Source organism: Staurois parvus, unplaced genomic scaffold, assembly GCF_062004578.1.
Source record: "Staurois parvus isolate SC_StPar_1 unplaced genomic scaffold, SC_StPar_1.0 ptg000981l, whole genome shotgun sequence".
In the NCBI taxonomy this organism is placed as follows: domain Eukaryota; kingdom Metazoa; phylum Chordata; class Amphibia; order Anura; family Ranidae; genus Staurois; species Staurois parvus.
Window position 1 is genome coordinate 636,884 of NW_028318777.1, and position 24,739 is coordinate 661,622.

At 40.3% G+C, this 24,739-nt stretch overlaps 1 protein-coding gene across 2 annotated transcripts in view; it reads left to right on the plus strand.

Moving 5' to 3' along the window:
* VPS11 (VPS11 core subunit of CORVET and HOPS complexes) overlaps window positions 1–20,386 on the plus strand; it is an 86,150-nt gene extending 65,764 nt beyond the window's left edge. The window contains exons 14-16 of one of the 2 annotated variants that reach the window (XM_089657319.1): window positions 591–762; window positions 11,057–11,279; window positions 17,462–20,386. In XM_089657319.1, coding sequence (XP_089513445.1) covers window positions 591–762; window positions 11,057–11,279; window positions 17,462–17,626 — 560 coding nt within the window. In that variant the 3' untranslated portion in view covers window positions 17,627–20,386. The remainder of the gene's footprint in view (window positions 1–590; window positions 763–11,056; window positions 11,280–17,461) is intronic. The other variant, XM_089657320.1, reaches the window with a different exon arrangement.
* The last annotated feature ends 4,353 nt before the right edge of the window (window positions 20,387–24,739 follow it).

Here is a 24,739-nt window from a genome sequence, read left to right on the forward strand (position 1 = left end):
CTTGAGGGTTAGGGAATGATGTGAATGTACAAAATATATGTAAAGAGCTGCGTAAATTGACAGCGCTTTATAAGTACCTGTAATAAAATAATTGGTACTGACCACCAATGTGTAGTGGGCATTGTTACTGTCCACCAATGTATTGCTACAGTCTATCAGTGGGTAAGGAGGCATTGCTACTAGCCATTAATGTGTAGGGGGGCATTGCTTCTTGCCACCTTTTTGTGAATGGAACAGTGGTACTAGATTCCATTGTCCGTGGAGCATTGCTTCTGTATATCCTCAATATAATTCGCACAGATATGTCTAGTAGATATCCTGGATCGACATATCCCTATAAACAATTAAACAATGAAAGAATCTTACTTGAAAGTAGCCAAACTATATTAAAGTCTACCATACTTAGAATAATAAACTTAATAATAATTTGTTAAACTATACTGTTTTTGTGCAATGTTAAATTAACTTTATTAGTATACATGTAAATACTTTGCAGACATTTTTTCTGTAATGTACAGCAATGGTTGTAAGTTGATTCTGATTTTCTGTGAACAATTGTGATCTTGTATATCTCTGATCCTATGTTACAGTGGTGCAGACCCTGGCTCATAATTCCACAGCCACTCTGTCTGTGATCAGGGACTACCTAATCAACAAAATGCAGAAACTGAGCCAGCAGACAGAAGAAGATGAAAGAACTGTTAATAGGTACAGGGAGGAAACCGCTCGCCTTCGCCGAGACATCCATGAACTGCGTAACAGGTAAGAAAAGGTGAATGTGCTCCTCTACTGATATTTACCATTCCCACTCCTTTTTGCCCCTTTTTTTTTTTATCTGCCAAGAACCATGTGATATAGTGCCTTGAAAAAGTAGTCATACCTCCTTGAAATTTTCTACATTTTGTCATGTTACAACCAAAAACATAAATGTATTTTATTGGGATTTTATGTGATAGACCAACACAGAGTGGCACATAATTGTGAAGTGGAAGGAAAATAATAAATGGTTTTCAAAATTTTTTAAAAATATCTGAAAAGTGTGGCGTGCATTTGTGTTCAGCCCCTCCGAGTCAATACTTTGTAGAATCACCTTTCGCTGCAATTACAGCTGCAAGTCTTTTTTGGTATGTCTCTCCCATTTTTGCCCATTCTTATTTGAAAAATAGCTCAAGCTCTGACAGATTGGATGGAGAGTATCTGTGAACAACAATTTTCAAGTCTTGCCACAGATTCTCAATTGGATTTATGTCTGCACTTTGACTGGGCTATTCTAACACATGAATATGCTTTGATCTAAACCACTCCATTGTAGCTCTGGCTGTATGTTTAGGGTTGTTGTCCTGCTGGAAGGTGAAACATCCTCCCCAGTCTCAAGTCTTTTGCAGACTCTAACAGGTTTTTTTCTAAGATTGCCCTGTATTTGGCTCCATCCATCTTCCCATCAACTCTGACCAGCTTCTCTGTCCCTGCTGAAGAAAAGCATCCCCACAACATGATGCTGCCACCACGTTTCACGGTGGGGATGGTGTGTTCAGGGTGATGTGCAGTGTTTTCCGCCACACATAGCGTTTTGCTTTTTCATAGTTGCATAGTTAGTCTAGCTGAAAAAAGGCAAAAGTCCATCCAGTTCAACCACATAAAAATGAAATATCTCTCTCTGGAGTCTATACCTCTTTTAATATAAGAGAGGATTTTGCTTGTTTTAGGAACCGCAGCTTGGCATTGCCTGCCATTATTAAGCTTGAGATCTACCAGAACTCCCAGATCCTTCTGCACCATTGATTCCCCCAGTTGTACTCCCCCTAGTATGTATGATGCATGCATATTCTTAGCCCCCAAGTTCATAACCTTACATTTATCAACATTAAACCTCATTTGCCACATAGTTGCCCAATTAAACAGTGCATTGAGGTCAGCTTGTAAGTTGGAGACATCCTGTAAGGACGTTATTCCACTGCACAGCTTGGTGTCATCTGCAAAGACTGAAATGGGAATTTTATTCCCAGACCCTATATCGTTTATAAATATATTAAAAAGTAAGGGTCCCAATACTGAACCTTGGGGTACACCACTCACAACCCTAGACCATTCAGAGAATGAATCATTAACCACTACTCTCTGAATACAATCTTTTAGCCAGTTTTCTAACCATTTACATACAGATTTTTCCAAGCCTGTTGACTTTACCTTACACATTAGCCGTGTGTGGGGAACTATGTCAAACGGTTTTGCAAAATCCAGGTATACCACGTCCACCGCCACTCCTCTGTCCAAGGTTTACTCACCTCCTCATAAAAAAGAAATCAGATTTGTTTGACAAATTCTGTCTTTTATGAATCCATGCTGTCTGTTGCTTAAAATATTTTTTTCAGCAAGAACTCATCTTTTATTAAGCTCTCCAGTATTTTCCCAACTATAGAAGTTAAACTAACAGGTCTATAATTACTTGGTAAAGATTTTGACCCCTTTTTAAATATTGGCGCTACATTGGCCTTATGCCAATCCAGTGGTACTATGCCAGTCATTAAAGAGTCCCTAAAAATTAGAAACAATGGCTTTGAAATGACAGAGCTCAATTCTTTATGGACCCATGGGTGTATGCCATCCGTTCCAGGTGCTTTATTCACCTTTATTCTGTCTAAATATTTTTGGATCATATCAACTGTGTGAGCAAATGTGGATCATCCGGAGCTATCTCAATACCTTGCCCATTATGGACAAGAGCTCCCCCATGCTTCTTTGTATACACAGAGCTGAAAAAGGTATTTAATAAATTTGCCTTCTCTTTCCCCCCAGTCACCCTGTCTAGATTATTTTGTAAAGGGTGTACATGCTTGGACTGGACCTTTTTAATATATTTGAAGAATTTTTGGGGTTGGTCCTGCTAGCTTTTGCCATCTGCCATTCGTTTTCAATTTTTGCGGCCTTTATTTCCTTTTTGAATATTCTGTTATAATCTTTGTAATGTTTAAACCATTATAGCATTCCTTCATTTGTATATTTAATAAAAGCTCTTTTCTTATTACCTATAGCCTTTTAAACTTTGCCCATAAGCCACATAGGTTTGATTTTTAGCCTTTTAAACTTGTTGCCCATGGGAATATATTTTGCAGAGTGTTCACATACAGTCTTTTTGAAGAACTCCCATTTCTGTGTTGTGTTCATCGATGCCAATATTCCCTCCCAGTCTAAGTCTTGGAGAGCAGCTCTTAGCCTTGGAAAATTAGCTCTTTTAAAATTGTTTTTTATTTTTCCCCGTATGTGCTTGCTGTTTACAGCTAACAATAAATGAAATCATGTTATGGTCACTGCTACCCAGATGTTCTTTTATATGGACATTTGTAATAAGCTCTGCATGGTTTGAGATTACCAGGTCCAGCAGAGCATCATTCCTAGTAGGGGCCTCTATGAACTGTACCATAAAATTGTCCTGTAGTAGGTTTAAAAATGTTTGGCCTTTTAATTGTTCCTGCAGTACCATTACTCCAGTCAATTTCCGGGTAGTTAAAATCCCCCCATTATTATCACTGTCCTAGCCCTTGCAGCCCTTTCAATCTGTGCAAGGAGCTGAGTCTCCACCTACCCATTAACACTAAGAGGCCTATTACAAACTCCAATGATTACCTTTGTAGTATGCACCCCCATGTGCAGTTCCACCCATAATGCTGCAGCCTCATCACACTCTCCATCATCTAGGTCCTCTTTCACACTCACTCTGAGATCACTTCTTACAGAGACACACCACCACCTTTCCTATTTGCCCTGTCTCTCCGAAAGAGAACATAGCCAGGAATATTAATGACCCACTCATGTGAAGAATGAAGCCAAGATTCAGTAATACCAATTAAATCATAGTTCTCTTCATGCACCAAAGCTTCCAACTCCCCTATTTTGCTTGGCAGACTTCTGGCATTGGTGAACAAACACTTTAATTGATTGACAACTTTGTACACGTATATTGCACATGTTTTATTTTCATACAAATGGTACCAATTCCACTGGTTGTTTGTAACATGGAAACCTTCTAATCATTTGCCACAGCCCTCCTCCCATCTTTCTCCATTCCACCCACCAATAATGACTGACCCCTGTCTGATCTGTCTACCCCATTATAATCTAATTCCCCCCCCCTGATCCTAGTTTAAATACTCCTCCAGCCTTCCCATAAACCTCTCCCCCAGCACAGCAGACCCCCTTCCATTTAGGTGCAAACCATCTCTAGCATAAAGGCTGTACCACAATGAAAAGTCAGCCCAGTGCTCTAGAAACCCAAACCCTTCCCTCTATACCAGGTCGTCAGCCATGCATTGAGTTCTCTAATCCCCCCCATCTTCCCTGTGTTGCGCATGGCACAGGTAATATTTCAGAGAATTTCACCTTAGAGGTCCTTCCCTTCAACTTGCAGCCTAATTCTTCAAATTGATTCTTAAGGAGCCTCCACCTTCCATTTATTCCGTCATTGGTTCCAACATCGACCAAAACAGCTGGGTCATGCTCAGCCCCTCCCAGTAATTTTATCAACCTGCCAGAAAGTTAAATTTTGGTTTCATCTGACCAGAGTACCTTCTTCCACATGTTTGCTGTGTTCCCCACATGGCTTCTAGCAAACTGCAAACGGGACTTCTTATGGCTTTCTTTTAACAATTGCTTTTTTTTTTTGCCACTCTTCCATAAAGGCCAGATTTGTCGAGTGCTAATAGTTGTCTTGTGTACAGATTCTCCCACCTCTGCAACTCCTCCAGAGTTACCATGGGCCTCTTGGCTGCTTCTTTGATTAATGCTCTCCTTGCTCGGCCTGTCAGTTTAGGTGGACGGCCATGTCTTGGTAGGTTTGCAGTTGTGCCATACTCTTCATTTTCGGATGATGGATTGAACAGTGAGATGTTGAAAGCTTGGGATATTTTTTTATAACCTAACTCTGCTTTAAACTTATCCACAACTTTATCCCTGACCTGCCTGTTGTGTTCCTTGGCCTTCATGATGCTGTTTGTTCACTAATGTTCTCTAACAAACCTTTGAGGGCTTCACAGAACAGCTGTATTTATACTGAGATTAAATTACACACAGGTGGACTCTATTTACTAATTAGTTGACTTCTGAAGGCAATTGGTTCCGCTGGATTTTAGTTAGGGGGATCAGAGTAAAGGGGGCTGAATACAAATGCACGTCACACTTTTCAGATATTTATTTGTAAAAAAAATTTGAAAACAATTTATAATTTTCCTTCCACTTCACAATTATGTGCCACTTTGTGTTGGTTTATCTTACAAAATCCCAATAAATACTTCAACGTTTTTGGTTGTAACATGACAAAATGTGGAAAATTTCAAAGGGTATGAATACTTTTTCAAGGCACTGTATATTCAGAACTTCCAGATATAAGGGAGCGATTCTTTCCACTTCTCCAATGATGCAGCTTCCGAGTTGCAAATCCTATGTTTGAGAGTTGACATATTGATGTGTAGAGGAAAAAGTCTTTTAGCCTTAAGTGCCATCCTTAAGAGACGGTTGAAGGTGAGAGAGGTGAGAATCATTGGTAAAGAACCTTCTCTAACATGCAGACTCCCTGTAATGGGCAGATTATAGGTTCACTAAGGCAGCTACCGATAGCTCCCTCTAGTGGCTAATCTAAAAATCTATCTTTAATGCAGTATTAAAAATGGAAGATAAAGCATGTAAAAATCTGTTACATCAAACACCGAGAACACAGCAGTGATAAAATATGTACTCACTGAAAACAGATTTTGCTTTCCCTTTTCCTTTTTTAGTACCTGCTAAGTCTTTCTGAAAAGATAATGTATGCATAATATACACATTTTCTGTAAACTACGCATCTCAATTTTTGAGTCACTTTAGTGCTGTAGGTCTATCACAAATTTGAACCATTACAGAAAAACATATGATGAATCCGTGTATAAACAGAGATTCACTTTTGTTAAAAAATAAAAATAAAAAATCACACACACACTTGCCAAAATGACCACTGGATCAAGATGTGGGCAGCTGAAGTCCTTTGCAATTCCTAACCATTCTTGTAAAAGGAAAAATTGGTTATGCATCTCAAACCCTCATGGAGACCTCTTGGACCTCCTGCTTGACCTTCTTTATCAGCTAGCACCGCATGAGTGTACTCTGCTGCCTACAGCTGCCAGTCAGGCTTACAATGAAAAGATTTGATTGATGGTTGTTGGCACTCTCTAGCAATAATCCAATTACAGGGAATACATTTTTATTACATGTATGTATATCTTTTGGGTTGAATAGAGTAGTGAAAGGTTAACAACCCTGTAGGTTTTGTTTTGTTTTTTTTTGTCTCTGTCCTGTTGTAGAGATTTCCATTTACTTCCTGTCTCATATATGCAACAAGAAGTTAGAGGAGATTTCTACAAATTAAGGGGAATTGCACTCTTATTTATCACCTGAACAGGTGTCTCCTTTTTGAAGATTCACATTCACCTCTTATTCTAGTGACAGCTGTAAAATTGTGGATTTCCTATTATTTTCGGTCCCTATGGCAATGGTAACCAGGACAAATAGAGAGGCTGCATCTACCCAGCAAGAACTGCATTAAAAACCTGATAGACCACCTTTCCCCTTTCTATCCAACACTACACAGAGGTTTTGGCTGCAAGTTATTTTATTTTTTTTAAATCTAGAAAAGAATAGTGTTACTGACGATACAAGCAGACTTTTAACGGTTTTCTAAAACATTGCCATTTTGTTCAATTTCTGATTTCAGAATGTCTCCAACTTACAAGACATCCTTAAGGTTCTGCACTTGGGGGCTAAGAATATGCATGCATAATACATACTAGGGGGAACACAACTGGGGGAATCAATGTTGGAGAAGGATCTGGGAGTTCTGGTAGATCACAAGCTTAATAATGGCATGCAATGCCAAGCTGTGGTTTCTAAAGCGAGCAAAATCCTCTCTTGTATTAAGAGGTATAGACTTCAGAGAGAGATATCATATTACCCCTGTACAAATCATTAGTAAGACCTCATCTGGAATATGCAGTTCAGTTTTGGGCACCAATTCACAAAAAATAACATTGGGGAACTGGAGAAAGTACAGAGAAGGGCAACCAAACTGATACAAGGCATGGAGGAGCTCAGCTATGAGGAAAGATTAGAGGAACTGAATGTATTCTCTCTTGAGAATAGGAGATTAAGGAGGGATATGATCAACATGTATAAATACATCAGTGGTTCATATAGTGAACTCGGTGTAGAACTATTCACCCTGAGGTCATCACAGAGGACAAGGGGACACTCTTTACGTCTGGACAAAAAGAAATCTAATCTCCAAAAACGGAAAGGTTTCTTTACAGTAAGAGCTGTGAAAATGTGGAATAGACTCCCTCAAGAGTTGGTTCTGGCCAGCTCAGTGGATTGCTTTACAAAAGGCCTGGATTGTTTCTTAGATACACAGAATATAACTGGATACTAACATTTATAGGCAAAGTTGATCTAGGGAATATCCGATTTACCTCCAGGGGGATCGGGAAGGATTTTTTTCCCTGCAGGAGCAAATTGGATTATGCTTTGCTGGGGGTTTCTTTTTTGCCTTCCTCTGGATCAACTGTGGGTGTAGGATTATAACTTTTTTTTTTTGGTTGAACTGGATGGACTTTTGTCTTTTTTCAGTCAGACTATGTAACTGTAATTTCAAGCCTAAGTCCCTGTTTATTTTCACTTCTAGGAGTTTGTTTGGGCATCAATTTCCATAACTATTATTCTGCCACATATAATTCTGTAGTAGCATCAGCTACACACAGTATACAGCATTGTGTTTAGGCAGCATCACGGGTGACTTCCTGTCTTCTGCTGAAAAAATCGTGCTGGGCTGATTGCTTTTTAGTCATTCAATGGAAGCCTAAAGTGAAAGGAAAAAAGTGCAAGGAAACATGGACTTAGGCTTTAAAGTGATTCTAATGGCAGAAGGTTTTTTACCTTCATGCGTTGTATACTCAAGTAAGTATAAGGGGGGGTGCGGGGGGAGCAGCTCCCTCCCATACTTACTTGAGCCCCATCTCAATCCAGCAATGTGCATGGGAGCCATTGACTCCTGCTACTGTCAATCTCAGCCAGTGAGCCAATGAGGAGAGCGAGGGTGGGGCTGAGCCAGAGGCTTGCTATTGGGGGCACTCGTCAAGGGGGAGGATCCAGGGGACCCCAGAAGAGAAGGATCGGGGCTGCTCTGTGCGAAACCATTACAAAAAGCAGGTAAGTATAACATGGTTGGTTGTGTGGGGTTTTTTAAAAAATTTTTTTATTTTAATCTTTAGATTCACTTTAACTCTGAACTTCAAGATCAGCAAATATTGTCTAAATACAAACCGCATATCTTTTCTTACCTGAACCATGGTGTACTTTGTGTGTGTGTGTATTCCAGATCTGTGTAGTAATCCAACAGGAAACTTTGCCTGTGTGCAAGAGCTTCCTGTAATGAAGGCCGGTCACTGCTGGTCCTGTATCTGCCCCCTCTTGTAGTTCTCTGCAGGCAGCCTGTAGTAAGTGGATCTGCTGGGTCCCTTTCACAGCTCTAGTCTCTGCACAGGCTGTGCATCATTACCCGCAGAAACCTTCACAACTTGAACACTGCTCCTTTCCACTCTGCAACTGACCAACTCTATGACAGAATCTCTCCCCTGTCCTGCCCTGACCTGGCTACTTCTGTCTACAACAGTTCACTTTCATCTACATTAGACTCACTTGCTTCTCTAACAACACGAAGCATCAGGCCCCAACCATTACAACCTTGGCAGACTGACGACACCAGAAATCTTAAATGACATAGTCGTGCACTGGAGCTATTGTGGCGTAAAACCAAATCTCAACAATCATTCACCCTATATAAATCTGCTTTCTTAACATACAATTCCTCCCTTCATGCTGCCAAACAAGCCTACTTTGTCACTGTTATTACTACCTTGTCATCCAGTCCTTGTCGTCTCTTCTCTACTTTTAACTCTCTACTTTCTCCACCTCCACCCAGTACCTCACTCAGTGCTCACGAGATTGCAAATCATTTTAAAAACAAGATTGACGCAATTCGTAGGGGCATTGCCACTGCACAGACATCCATCCCACTTAGCATCCCACTTAGCATACCCACTAAACCTCCCTCAACACTCTTTCCTCTTGACCTTGCTACTACCGAAGAGGTCACTAAGGTTTTCTCAGAAGCCCGTCTCACTACCTGCTCCCCTGGATCCTGTCCCCTCACAACTACTACGGTCACCCTCTTCTTCCATCCTATGTTCCCTCACTCACATCTTCAATCTTTCCCCCTCTACTGGTACCTTCCCCTCTAAAGCATGCACACATCACTCCCATACTTAAAAAGCCCTCCCTGGACCCCACCGATCTGAGCAACTTAAGACCCATCTCCCTGCTGCCATTTACCTCTAAACTCCTAGAACGCTTAGTCTACAATCGCCTGAGCTCCTACCTCACTGACAACAACCTTCTTGACCCTCTACAGTCTGGCTTTCGCTCACTACACTCCACTGAAACTGCTCTACTAAAACTCACTAATGATCTACTAACAGCTAAAACCAATGGCCACTACTCTGTACTCTTACTACTTGACCTCTCTGCGGCTTTTGATGCAGTTGACCATCCCCTCCTCCTCAAAAACTCCACTCTCTTGGCCTCAGAGACTCTGCTCTCTCCTGGTTCTCCTACCTATCGCAGCGCTCCTTCAGCGTTACCTATAACGATGCATCCTCCTCTTCCCTTCCTCTTTCTGTAGGGGTCCCTCAAGGTTCTGTCATTGGACCCCTTCTCTTCTCCATCTACACCTCCTCCCTTGGTCACTTGATAAACTCCCATGGCTTTAAGTACCATCTCTATGCTGATGACACACAAATCTATCTTTCTACCCCTCACTTCCCCCCTTCAGTCTCCACTCGCATTACTAACCTACTAAGTGACATATCTGCATGGATGTCACTCCACTTCCTCAAACTCGATCTTTCCAAAACTAAGCTCTTAGTATTCCCCCCAGCCCGTGCCCCCTCCCCTGACTTCTCCATCAACATCAATAACACAATCATCAGTCCCTCCCCTCCTGCCAGGCCTGGTACTAGGTGTAATCATAGACTCCCATCTGTCCTTCCAGTCCCAAATCCATTCACTGTCCAAATCTTGTAGACTTCACCTCTGCAACATCTCCAAGATACGCCGTTCTTAACCTCGGAAATCACTAGCAACTTATTCACTCCCTTGTTATATCTCGCCTTGACTATTGTAACTCCCTCCTCATTGGCCTACCTCATCGCAGGCCTACCCTCTTCAGTCTATCATTAATGCTGCTGCCAGACTCATCCACCTTACTAACCGTTCTGTATCTGCCACCCCTCTCTGCCAATCCCTCCACTGGCTTCCCATTGCCCAACGGATAAAATTCAAAACATTAACAATAACGTATAAAGCCATTTATAACTCTGCCCCAAATTACATCACCGATCTTGTCACTAAATATCACCCAAACCGTACTCTCTGCTCCTCGCAAGACCTCCTACTCTCTAGCTCCCTTGTCTCCTCCTCTCATGCTAGTCTCCAGGACTTCTCCAGAGCTTCCCCCATCCTCTGACACTCTCTACCCCAGTTTATCAGACTATCGCCTACTCTGCTCACTTTTAGGTGATCTCTGAAAACCTATCTCTTCAGGGAAGCCTATCCTGTCCTCGGCTAATAGAATCTTCTACTCTTCCAACCAGTCCATCCCCCATAGTTACTGCCTTTTGTACCACTAGCCCCTTCCTCCTAGATTGTAAGCTCCAAGGAGCAGGGCCCTCTTATCCCTCTTGTATTGAACTGTATTGTTGCTGTATTGTCTCCCGTTATATTGTAAAGCGCTGAGCAAACTGTTGGCACTATTTGAATCCTGTATAATGATATAATAATAATTATGTCACTGCTACTTGCACTAGGTAATAACTTGGTTTTCAAGGTTTTTTTTGGGTTAGATTTTTATGTCTGGAGTTCAGCTTTACCATTGTTATTGTTTAGAACTATGGAAGATTTGAATCTGTCTCTTTTTATGCAGCCCCAAGATTTTCCAGAAGACTAAATGTAGTATCTGCAGTAGTGCTCTAGAACTTCCATCTGTGCACTTTTTGTGCGGCCATTCCTTTCACCAACACTGCTTTGAGAGCTATGCAGAGAGTGACTCCGACTGCCCAACCTGCCTGCCTGAGAACCGCCAAGTCCTTGACATGATCAGGGCCCAGGAGGAGAAGAAAGATCTCTATGACCACTTCCAGCACCAGGTTTTCTTTTCCTTTTTTTCCCCCAAAAAACCAAAAGCAAAATCATTTAGCTGTATCTTGTTCAAATTGGTGATATAAGCATGGACAGACATTAAGGGTATACGGTGTCTGCCTAGGGCTTTTACATGTCATCCAAGCAGTGGTTGATATTAACTGCTTACACCACACTGGGTGAAGTTTACATAAACCCCAATGATGAACTTCTCTTGTTTGCTCCCTTTCGATCTGATAATTATCTTATTGAAAATGTTTTCCTATATCGGTTTCAATGAAGTGCAAAAAATACCTGTTGATTTTGTCAGAAATCTTCTGAGCTGATAACATCCTGTAGTCACTGCTTGAAAAGATGAAAAGGGATAGATCACAACAGAAGATAAGCCACTGGGGGGAATAGGGAAGTGGGAATAGAAAAAAAAAATGGGTGGAACGGGGTTGACCTTCACAGGGATTACCCATATATGAGGAGGATGATGGTGCCATGTTAGGCTCCGATGAGCTTTTTGCATCCCTGGGATTTTCTGTACACATGATTTCCCTGTTCAAATTATTAGTAAGACCTGATCTGGAATATGTAGTTCAGTTTTGGGCACCAATACACAAAAAGAACATTGGGGAACTGAAGAAAGTACAGAGAAAGGCAACCAAACTGATGAGAGGCATGGAGGAGCTCAGCTATGAGGAAAGATTAGAGGAACTGAATTTATTCTCTTGAAAAGAGGATATTAAGGGGGGATATGATCAACATGTATAAATACATTTATAGTGAACTCTGTGTAGAGCTATTCACCCTGAGGTCATTACAGAGGACAAGGGGGCACTCTTTATGTCTGGAGGAAAATAAATTTAATCTCCAAATACAGAAAGGTTTCTTCACAGTGAGAGCTGTGAAAATGTGGAATAGACTCCCTCAAGAGTTGGTTCTGGCCAGCTCAGTGGATTGCTTTTAAAAAAGCTTGGATTGTTTCTTAGTATCCAGTTATATTCTGTGTATCTAACATTTATAGGTAAAGTTGATCCAGGGAATATCCGATTTGCCTCTTGGGGGATCAGGAAGGAATTTCTTCCCTTGCAGGAGCAAATTGGATCATGCTTTGCTGTTTTTTTTGCCTTCCTCTGGATTAACTGTGGGTGTAGGATTATAACTTTTTTTTTTTATATGTTTGAACTAGATGGACTTTTGTCTTTTTTTTTCAGCCAGACTAACTATGTAACCTACCATGAGTTCCACATTTATGAGTACACTGATCACAGGTATCTATTTCCTGGGCTAGGAGTGATTCCATGCATTCAATATGATCTAATTTGGTGGCCAATTCCAGTATGGTAGAGACCTGTGTTGTCTCCTATAAGTTGTAAAGTGTCTGACCTCTGTTTTTAGCTCTCTTGATAGAGATGGGGATTCATGGAGAGATGTACCACATGAGGATAGTTGGGGATATTTGTAACTAGTGTAGATCATAAGAATCTGGTCCCAAATTGCTTTGATAGGGAAGGATGCCTACCAAATGTGGTTCATTGTCCCTGGCTGGGATATACTGCGCCAACGTTGGTCAGATACTGAGAGGTAGACATGATAAAGGAGAGAAGGATACCTCTACCAGAGACAGAATTTTTTAAACTGGTCTCATGGGCTCTAGTGGTTAGGGATAAATGGAAACACTTGAATGCAGCCTTCTTTCGAATGGAAATGTGGGGAAATCTGCATTCAGAAAGTATTCAGAACCCTTCACTCTTTTCAAGTTTGTTATGTTGCAGTCTGATACTACAATTGTTTGAATTAATTTTTTAATATAACATTAATCTACACTCCAGTACATCATAATGCGAAGTGAAAACTGAATTTTAGAAATGTTTGTGAATTTTATTCAAAATTAAAAACTGAAATATCACATTGGCTTAAGAATTCAGACCCTGTGCAACAACTGTTGAAATTTAGCTCGGGTGCCTCCCATTTCACTGCCAGTTTTCTTCAGACATTTCTAAAATTCTGTTTATACTTTGTCTTTATGAGGTACTGAGTGTAGATTAATGAATTAATTAATTTTTTAGCTTAATGAGAAAAAAAGAGAAGGGAGTCTGAATACTCTCTGAATGCACTGTATTTGCATTTTTATGTTCCCTACTGCAAGCTGTGCTGTGATGCATAGAATTTAATGAAATGTCACACTGACAGTAAAGTTTAAAAGAAATAAAGTAAATAGTGATCACCTCTTTAACCACTAGCCTACAGGGCACTTATACCCCCTTCCTGCCCAGGCCAATTTCCAGCTTTCAGCGCTGTCGCACTTTGAATGACAATTGCGTGGTCATGCAACACTGTACCCATATGAAATTTTTATCATTTTTTTGTGACAGAGCTTTATTTTGGTGGTATTTAATCACCTCTGGGTTTTTTTATTTTTTCTTAAAACAAAAACCACTGAAAATTAAAAAAAAATAAAAAAAAAAGCTTTTTTTCTTCGTTTTTGTTATAAAATTTTGTAAATAAGTGATTTTTCTCCTTCACTGATGTGCGCTAATGAGGCTGCAGTGATGGACACTGATAGGTGGCACTGATGAGGAAGCGGTGGTAGGTGGCACTGATATATGGCACAAGATAGGCGACACTGATGCGCACTGATAGGCAGCACTGATTGGCATTGATAGGTGGCACTGACTGGCACTGATGGGTGACACTGAAAGGCAGCTCAGATGGGCACTGATATGTGGCATTGCTGTGCACTGATGGGCACTGGCACGTGGCACTGATGGACACTGACAGGTGGCACTGCTGGGGCTACACTGATCATCAGGGCACACTGATCATCAGTGCCCTGATGATCAGTGTACATGTCTCCTCCGCGGAATGCCGATTATCGGCTCTCTTCTCCTCACGAGCTGTCAGCATGACAGCTCGAGAGGAGAGAAATGCCGATAACCGGCATTTCCCTATTTACATGTGATCAGCTATGATTGGACACAGCTAATCACATGACCGAGCCGACATCTTCGGCTCTTTCCATGAATCGGTGATCCCGCTGTGTCCGAGGGACATAGCGCACCGCCGATTGCTGCGTTGCGCACTCCCTGAGCCGTGCATGCGCGGCGAGAATGGGAGGACTTCATATAACGTCCTCCCAGAACGAGAGAACCACCTTGCGCCCGTCATTGGACTATATGGCGGGTGGGAGGTGGTTAAATCTTGGAGTCACCACCAGCCAGAACTGACAATTCCTGCACAGCAAAATGTGGTGTTTTACCATGCAGAAAGTGCGAACCAGCCAGTGGTTTCTGTGTAACCCAGTGTACTCGGAGCATGTAACTAAAACCTGCTTGTTCTGAATGTCCAAGAAATGTAACCCATTAAGAATGACTCTGAATTATCCTATATTGACTACAGATTAAATTGTAGACACTAATAATTCACTACCCTGATATAGTACCCTTTGGAAGCAGAGCCAGTACACTTAAAGACAGCGCCCCACAAAATTACTTATTTGTACCCGCCCTTTCATATGGCATTTTCTATCTACTCCATAGAAGGTAATCCAAGAAGGTAGTTGCTCACACATTATATTTGCAATACCTACCACCTGGTCAGTGTCCCCAGCAATGAGGGGCTTTTTAGTGTAAACACACATACTGCATAATAGGAACAAATTCTAATTATATGACCCATTCCCACCTGAGATTTTTGTAGCTTGAAGCTTATAGCAAACAAAATCCAATGTGTTTAAATGGTGGCCATTCACATATCAATGCTCAGGCACCTGTAGCTGGGCACCAGACGCTTCATGAGCTACACTGCTTTCCATTGGCTAAAACCAAAATAGACATTCAGACAAATACGCATTTAAACTCTTGAAATATGTTTCTATTTGGCTCATTTACACACACAAAAATGCTGAAATAAAAATGCCTGAAATCGGCTAAAAATTGCTTTAGATGTAAATCTAGAAGTTTGGAATTGCATTGTATGTGTTCATATCTATAAAAAGGGGTCTTTGTTTGCTGGCTGTATATTCTTGTGATTTACATAAATCTGGCACACAGCACAGCCTGGCAAAGGGCGGACTTTTTTCCTTCTGTTTCAGCAGTTCAGGTTAATTGGACATTGGATCACCATTAACATCTGCGCACTTTCAGGTTGCAGCATAGCAGAGTTCTGGAAATCGTAGAATTGACTCCAGAGTTACAAATCTCTATTGTCTTGTAAAACTGTATGTTCTATGTCTGTATCAACTGTTTGAGGTAAAGCCTAACTCCAGGTTTCATTTGACTCTAAATAGGTTGTTGGGGAAAGCTGCACCTAACAAACTATTGCTTTTACGAGTACATGTGGCTGCTGTGTATACAGTATGTAGCACGATAAATGCTTAGTGGCCCCCACTTAGCGATATCCAATTCATCGGACTTTGTAAGCCTGACTACGAAGGCTAGGGAAAGGTTTGTCCAGACCTAAGGCACACTGTAAAAATCAGAAGAGAGAGCCTGACCACCTCGCCCGGCCTGAGTAGTTAGCAGGTAAAAGCAGCCTAAGCTGAATTCATCCAAGCCATGCCCCCAACAAGTTTTTCTCCGCCCCCGAGTCTTAAGCCATGGAGGATATTTCTACAGTTGTATAGCATCAACTACATACAGTATACAGCACTGTGTTCTGGCAGCAGTGCAGGGACTTCCCTTCCCATTCAACCATTCACACGAAGCTTTGTATTTTCTGAATCAATGTAAGGCTTCCTCTGAATGGCTAAGATAGAGATTGTGAACAAACAATTTAAAGTGAAATCAAACCTGCAGTTCATCATTACAGCAGTATTAAACCCAAAAGCAAACAATCCTTTATTTTCACCTGGTGAGCTGGCTAGTAAGGCTGGTGATTTTCTTCTGTTCGCTTGCTGAGTGAACGAAAATTACTCTATTCACCCATCCACACACTCCATGTAGATGGGGGATTCCCTCCTGCTGAACTATTGTATTCTGATAGCACGGAGATTTCAAAATACATTCATCACTGCTGGCTATAGTTGGTGGCGCTGATCAAGAAAACATTTTTCAAAAGACAAACCATTTACCACTGACAGGGGTACTGTTATTTATTCATGTACAAGCTTTGTCCCAAAAGAAAGAAAAAAAACTTGGTGTAACTGCAGTGCAGGAGCTTCAACTTGTTAGTGTATCTGAATCTGCTAGTACATCTAACACTCCTCTCCACCCCAGACTGATAATGCTGCTGTCTAAAGGGGCCCCCTGTAGTCATTCATCCAGAGTGAGGGTACTGTCATACAGGAGGCGTGTTACTGGCCAGTCCATTATGTCAAATCTGAGGAAAAAAGCCTAAGACAAGAAAATGAATGCAGCCACCAATGGGTAGCAATCACTCGCTGAAAGTGACGGGGCAAAATTCATGCCACGGCATATGTACACCCTCAGCTGCTGCAGCTAAAGGGGGTGGGGATTGGGGACAGGATTTTACCACCCCCCAAATTGATGCATGAATGAGCCTTTAGGGTGCCATCGCCCAATGCAACTGAGGGTTCATTCGCTATGCAATGCTGCTCCTCTGAAAAATTATGCAAGCTTGTTTGGTGGTAGGGAGGCAAAATTTTGCCTCGTAACTGCCTGGTTTAAACCAATAATTGCAGTGAAATGCATGCGATGGTGGCACGGTTGTACGGCAATTATACTTTTAAATCCGACGGTGAGGAGGCAACATTGGGTGACACTGTGCCTGGTGATGTTTTGACTTCTCCCATGTTGTTCAGGTAGATCTCCACCTCTCTAAGGTTGCCTACCTTGCTTTATACCATAGTTTGTGCACTCTATAACTTTCCCACAGACTAAATAATATACACTGATTTGGGTTATTTTTACCATAGAAATGTAGCAGAATATATTTTAGCCTAAATTTATGAAGAAAAATTATTTGGTCTTTATTCATTTAGCAAAAAAATAAATAAAAAGTCAGTGCTGATTAAATACCACAAAAAAAGCTCAATTTACATGAAAAGAATGATAAAAAATTCATTTGGGTACAATGTTACATGATTGAGTAATTGTCATTCAAAGTTTGACTGTGCTGAAAATTGGCCTGAGCAGGAAGGAGGTGAAAGTGTACAGTATCGAGGAGGTCAATTACTAGACAATGCAGATTTAGCCCATTGAGGAGAATGGTGGTTCCATTTATATTTGTTTTTCTTTTCTAGCTGAAGTGCTCCAATGATGGATTCAGTGTGGTTGCAGACTACTTTGGTCGTGGTGTGTTCAACAAACTTACACTAATTACAGATGCCCCTACAGAAAAATCCAGAATAACTAAGGATGTGGGGTTACAACGGGATTTGCTTATGAACACCAGAAGAAATGTGTAATCCAGCCACAGACTAAATATCTTCTGAAGCATTTGAGCATGGTCTATGGTTAATTTTACTCACTTTTTCATTTTTTTAAGCACTTGAAAGTTTTAAGTTGGAATAGAATCCTTTACATACTTAAAGTGCAAGAACTGTGAAAATAAATGGATTAGTGAAAATGTAATAATATAGTAAAAATATACATATAATAACTTTGTGGAGAAAACATATTTCTCTTCTTCAGGGACTTGAGATATTATTAAAGCTGTCTAAATGATAAGAAAATGCTTCCTCTGTTCTCAATACTGTATCCAGACTTTCTAGCGGAATAGAACTTTATGTATATTGTGATGAGAGAATTTACAATTAAATATATGTAAAGAGAAAAAAAATGTTATGTAGCCAACCTATGGGAATCCTCAGTCAGTAGAAATTTCTGATATAATTTGTTTCTAGCACAATTGATACAATGAAGTGCTTGAGGTGGGGGTCTGGCTCACAGAGAATGATACTTTAAATTCAGCCTTACGGTTCGTGCAAGTATCTAAAGCTGACCATAGACTGTTCAAATCTTGGCTGGTTCAGCAGGGACCGGCTGAGATTTGACCCATGTATGGGCAGGCTGAATGTACCCAAGTTGATCGATCAACTTGGCTACCATCAGCCTTCCCATACATGGTTCAAATCTCAGCCAGTCGCTGGTTCAGCAGGGACTGGCTGACATTTGAACCATGTATGGACAGGCTGAATATAGTCAAGTAGATCAGTCAACTTGGGTACAACCAGCCTGTTGGATTTTACATGCGATTATTTCTAGCAGCTATAGCCGTTGACAGTAATCAGTTTTCCTGGCGGGGATGAACACAATAGCTCTGCGAGTAGGATTTCCCCATCAACAGTCAGTGTTGATGATGGAGTCTAGCAGTTTTCTTTCCTGCAACCCAAAGGAAAGAAAATCGCTCCGTCTATGGCTGGCTCTGCTATTATTAGAGGTCTTAGCTCCTATAAGAATAAACATGGATCGGTCCCAGGCAACTGGACAGTGGCGTCTACTAATTGCAGACATTGGGTTAGCTAAGGATGTAATATAATATATAAAAGTCAGTGAAATTGCAAATTTGTGTTTTATATGACTTTCTCATTTCATGGAGTCAACTTGACATAAGACCACTTTGCAGCTATGTGTCCTGTCAAGAATGCCATTTAGAGGTGTCATCCTGAGAGTCTGGCTGTATCAGGGTGACAGTAAAGCCCGTGCCATACTCACTCTTGTCTTTTTTAGGCCAGGGCTTACCTATCTGCATCTTTCAACTAGACAGGACCCAAGGAGGACAATGACACAGCACTCGTCAAAAAGCAACCAGTAAGGCTTTCAGACAAAGATCTGGAGAGTACTGAACTGGTCAGCAATGAGTCCAGATCTCAGTCCCATAGAGCACTTGTGGAGAGATCTCAAAACAGCAGTTGGGAAAAGGAACTCTTCCAATGAGAGACCTGGAGCAGTTGGCGAAAGAAGAGTGATCCAAAATTCCAGTAGAGATGTGTAAGAAACTCATTGATGGTTACAAGAAGCAATTGATTTCAGTTTTTTCCAAGGGGTGTGCTACCAAATTTTAAATTGAGGGTGCCAATAATTTTGTCAAGTCCATTTTTGGCTTTTTGTTTCTTCACGTTTTGTCCTACCAATACAAACAAAAGAAATGAAAATACCTAAACATTTGTAATTGCAACAATTTTCTAAGCAAAGTGGTGCATTATTTGAAAGAAATGCAGTGGGTGCTGATATTTATGGCCATGAATATAAATATATATATATTTTTTCTTTCCTTTTGTTGCTAGAAAGGTGTAAGGTTCACTCTGCCACATCCTTGCTCTGAGAAAAGGTGTTTCCTTGAAAAGGTGTTCAAATAGATTGTGATAAAGTATTGCATCTTTCATTTGAATTTTAACCCATACACTGGTGCAGACGTTCTCCAGGCATCTGAGTCGCAGTGTCCTCTCCACCATACCTCTTGAGAATGTTAAAGTAGAACTATAGGCAAAACTTTTTTTTTTTTTTTCAGTTTGGATAGATTAAGGAAGGGTTATAACACCTGTTGGCTTATTTTTTTGCAACCTGCATTCCATAGGAGAGATTTCCCTTCACTTCCTGTCCCATTGCCAAAACAGGAAGTGAGGGACAATCCCTGCAAATTAAGGGAATTCCTTGGGGACTCCCAGGTCATCAGAATTAGTGTCCACATTGGAAGATTTCTCCTCTATTACTTTTCTAGGGACAACCCAAAATTTAGGGTTTTCTTTTACTTTCACTGATAATGGCAAATAGGACAAATAGAGAGAGTGAAGCTCCCTAAGGAGGGCACAGACTACAATACAAAAAAACTGAATAGGTGTTCTAATCCCTCTCCACTCTGTCAGTTAGTGTTTATAGGAAGTCCTTGCCCTACCCTCTCCCAAACCTCACCAGCGTGGTCTAGCCTACTGGCTTTCCTGGCGTTATGCTGTTCTCCCGAATAATGTTACCTTGAAGATGGTGATGGTCACTGATCTACACATGCTTCCGCCTTTAATTCCTTCACGCCTAAGGGTAAAACAAATCTAAATGCCTAAGGACAATTTTGAAACGCTGACGTGTGTTAGTAAAACCGTACATATAATCACAACTACTTTGTACATGGAGGTGAATTATACTTTTTTTAAAGGACAAATTGGGCTTTTTTTTCTTCTATTATCAATGGAAAACTGGACCAAAATAAAAATAAAACTTTTTTTTTTATATTTAGCTGTGTGTTTCTTGTTACTACCATAACCTACCACCAAAGACCAACCCAAAATAAATTCTCCAGCTATTGACAATCGCAGTGATACCAGATACAGTGAAGGAAATAAGTATTTGATCCCCTGCTGATTTTGAATGTTTGCCCACTCACAAAGAAATGATCAATTTAAAAACCAAATGGTAGGTGTATTGTAACACTGAGAGACAGAATAGCAACAAAAAATTCAAAAGAAATGCATGTCTAACAAATTATGCACTGATTTGCATGTTCATGAGAGGAATAATTATTTGATCCCCTATCATTCAGCAGGATTTCTGGCTACCAGGTGTCTTTCATACAGGTAACAAACTGAGATTAGAAGCAGTCTCTTAAAGGGAGTGCTGCTAATCTTATTTTGTTACCTGTATAAAAGACACCTGTCCACAGGAGCAATCAAACAATCAGATTCCAAACTCTCCACCATGGCAAAGACCAAAGAGCTGTCTAAGGATGTCAGAGACACTTGCAGGTCTACAATCTTGTCCCTATGAGTGGCGCATTCAAAAAGGTGAAGATTTACTCCCACATGTTCATTTAGATGCCAGATTCATAATCTTAGAGCTAGACTTCACCTTTTATTCCTGTTTCTTATCCCTAACTTGAATATTGTTTTCACCCTGACATTTTAATAGCACAGGCACCAATGTAGCTGGAATGTTTTTTGTTTTTTTTTTTAAATGCCTTATTTTCAATTGCATCTATAGTTGGCTATGACTGTGGCCACCAAGCAACTGAAAGTCATTGCTACAGTGTTGTAACTGGTATCACCAAGTGACCTTTTAGGTTAAAAGCATACAATTTCCCTTAAAAATTATGTGTTGCAGTTTAAATTTTGAGTTTTTATATTTTGTGCAGTGTGATGAAACATTATTACTGTCTGCAGTACAGATTTTAATTTGGTAGTGTGACAGTAAATTGATTTAAATATTACTTTGCATAGGTACATCCTAGTGTGTGTTTTTTTTTTTTTGGATAATGGCCTGAATATAACTTGGTTCCATTGATTTTACATACCTGAATTCCTGGAGAAAGCTGGCATACTAGCACATGTTGCGCATATTGACTTTGTCATGTTGCTCTGAGGATTCATGAACCCTGCCTGAGCCTGAGCCTGTGAAAGAGAAGCTGGACCTGTTTTATGAGTGTTCCACATAGCTATAGTATCTGTAGTGGGAGTACAGTCATGTCTTCCTATCTGGAGGATTTCTTCCTGGGTGTTCTTCCTCTTGCAGAATGACATGCTTACTTAAGCCACTGCCTCTCAAGTAGTAGCGCTGTCACCCTGCCCTGTGAGCGCCTTCTGTTGGCATTTTTAGACCTGCCTGTCTGATAGCTTCAAGATACTGCCTTGCAATTAAAAGTTGTGATATATTATTGGCAGGATCTACAGGTTTTTGTTTCAAACATACTGAAAACAAATTTTGGGTACACTGTAAACGTGCATTTACAATAAGTGCAGTAAATCATGTGCTTTAAGAGACAATAATGTGAATGAGGCCTCACCAGGATGTTAGGTTTTCCTCACTATTTTATGCATGAATACACTACCATACTTGAGCCAAGACTGATCCTTTGAGGGATAACTCCTTTAGAGAATTGACCCCAAAGTAAGTGAATTATTATTACAATCATCCAGTCATGTCATCTCCTAGATTGTAAGCTCAAAAGAGCAGGTCCCTCGATCCCCTCCTGTTTTGCATTGTATTGTTATTGTTCTGTCACATTTTCTGTCCCCCTTTGTAATGTACAGCGCTGAGCGAACTATCAGCGCTTTATAAATACTGTATAATAATAAGAATGTGAAAAGCAAATCTCATTTCACATGAAAAAAAACCCAATTGTTCAGATGACATATGTAAACAGAAACTGCTTATAGATTCTCAATTCTTTTAGTAAGTCCGCCTTAATGAATCAGGGCTAGTTAAAACAGAGCTGCTATTATATTCAGCTCCATCAGTCTCAATGCACTGTGTTGCATCACGCTGCACTGGAAGGGAAAAAAAATAAAAAATACGGTCCGCCGTACTTTTTTTTTTTCTCTAGTGCAAACCACCACAAGGTAGGTGGGGGAGGGGGGGGGAGGGGGAGTGGGAGTGAACTGGTCTAATAGGAAACCAGTCTTTCCAATGACACTGCACCTGGTGTAAAGTAACCATTAGACACACCTTACAGCTACGTGGGCTCGGGTCTGCATGGCCAAGTCTTGGAATGTAATCACTAAACTGAATCAAGAAAAAATAATGGGCACGCTGTGTGTATCATATAGTACCTGCCCAGCAAATAGAAAAACAATAAAATACATAACTGCAAAATGTATGAAATAAAGAAAAAAACAGACTTACTGGTACATCAAGAAACTGGACATGTTTATTAAGTAACCTAACCACTTAAATAAAAAAAAAAAAAAAAAGTGCATAGAAAAAAGCAAACTCCTCTCTGTATTTTACAAATATTTACACTTTACATTCACACAACCTGACAAATTCTGTTTTTTTTTTATGAAACAGTTTTACATATTTCTTTCAGGTGTCTATCCAAGTGGACACTTTTTTTTTTTTTTAAACTGTTTTTTTTTTTTTTTTTAAATAACACTGATAAAACAACACTTTCCTTTCTCTGACTTTCATTTTACATAATGAAGAAAAAGGAAACCAATCTGGAAGAGCAGCAGAAAATAGGATGGAAAGATTTACACAAAGAATGGCAGTTGTAAGTCACAAGTGAGTTGAGACAGTTTCTTCTAAGGTGAGAGATCTGTGTTATACCAGTTATAAGGTCTTACTAAAATGACATTTACTGGATCTAGGCAAAATAATGTCATACATCAAAAACAGTTTTTTTTTTCTCCAATTCGACCTTAAATGCAGAGAGGCTAGCGTCCTAAAGACATTAGAAATATATATTCTAACAGAAAAATAAAATCTTATGGTACAGTACTTGTCACAATGGACACATTCTAAAGAGATTACAAAATACCCGCCAAGAATTCACCCGGAATGTACATCATATGCTGCCTTGTTACTTACTCCTCTTATTGTAGGGAAAATCTAAAGGATTTAAATGCAATTGATGTACAAAGCCTATTCTATGAAGCAGAGAAAAGAAAACTGATGCAATCGATGTAGCAGGCAAAGAAGACTGCAGTAAAGTAACACTGTCCTACTGTGGTATGTGTCCAGATGGCCAACTAAATGTTTGCAGGCAAGGTGAAGGTTTAATCCTGAAATGTTACAGACAGCATGGCAATCATATTCACTGTAAGCTGCCAAGTATATAAAAATGTGAGAGTGGTCACAGAATATCTGCAGGTTTTCCTCTGTTCTCTCAGTGGCCTATTGCTGTATGACTGTCTGTGCCCCCGTGCTGTATGGTCGCCTTAAACTGACCAGTGAAAACTGAACCTAAATGGTCCGAGCTCCACCTGACTCATATAGGTTGTATAACAGTGGTGTTGTGCTAACATGTTTCAGGGACTGGGAGCTAGGTGGCAAAGTATGGCATGTACAAAAGGATGGTTATCCTTCCATTTGATACCTATTTTTGTTGCCCCATAATTCAATTTTTAAGCCTAAATCAAGGCCTAAATAATAATTGTAGGGATATCTTTTAATCCTTGGATCATCGCAAAATGTAATGCTTACACCCAACAGCCATGGGAGTCAAATCCTCATCTGCAGAAAACAAAAACCCATAATCATATATATGCCAATATCTAAATGCTTCCCCTGCATGGAATTCCCTTTATCCAGAATTCCATTAAGAAATTGAAGTTCAAAAAAAATCTGGTAGAATTAATAGTTTAGTGTGCAAAGCAAACCTTCTGTGTTACTACAAATGGCCCATAAATGTTTTACCTGCCACACAGCCAAAGCATAATTTGCATGGGGGAGGCACAATGTAAGTTGTGCACACTACTTTGTCATTGTTCGGATGCAGCCAAAAGCATTCCTTTGGAAAATGTAACCAGAGAATTGTGGGAAATGTGTGGTGGGAATAATATAGGAATTGTTAGATGCCTGTAAATATCTTATCTGAAGTACAGTACAGAACACCTGACTTGTACAAGACCGTGGGTTATATGCTGCTATTCAGGTGATCAGACTCTGGCAAAAACTTTACTAGAGCTGCCTCTTGGAGAGCTCCCTTTGTAGGCGTTTGGTAAATATTTTTCACATTCTGGCTGAGGTATGAGAATAATTCCTTTTTTTATTAATTTTCTGATACTATGTACTTTTGTGGAATGCTCCCTCTCCTATAGAAAGGTAGATGTATGCAGGACCTGGTAGGATTTTGGTGATATAAACTCTTGAAG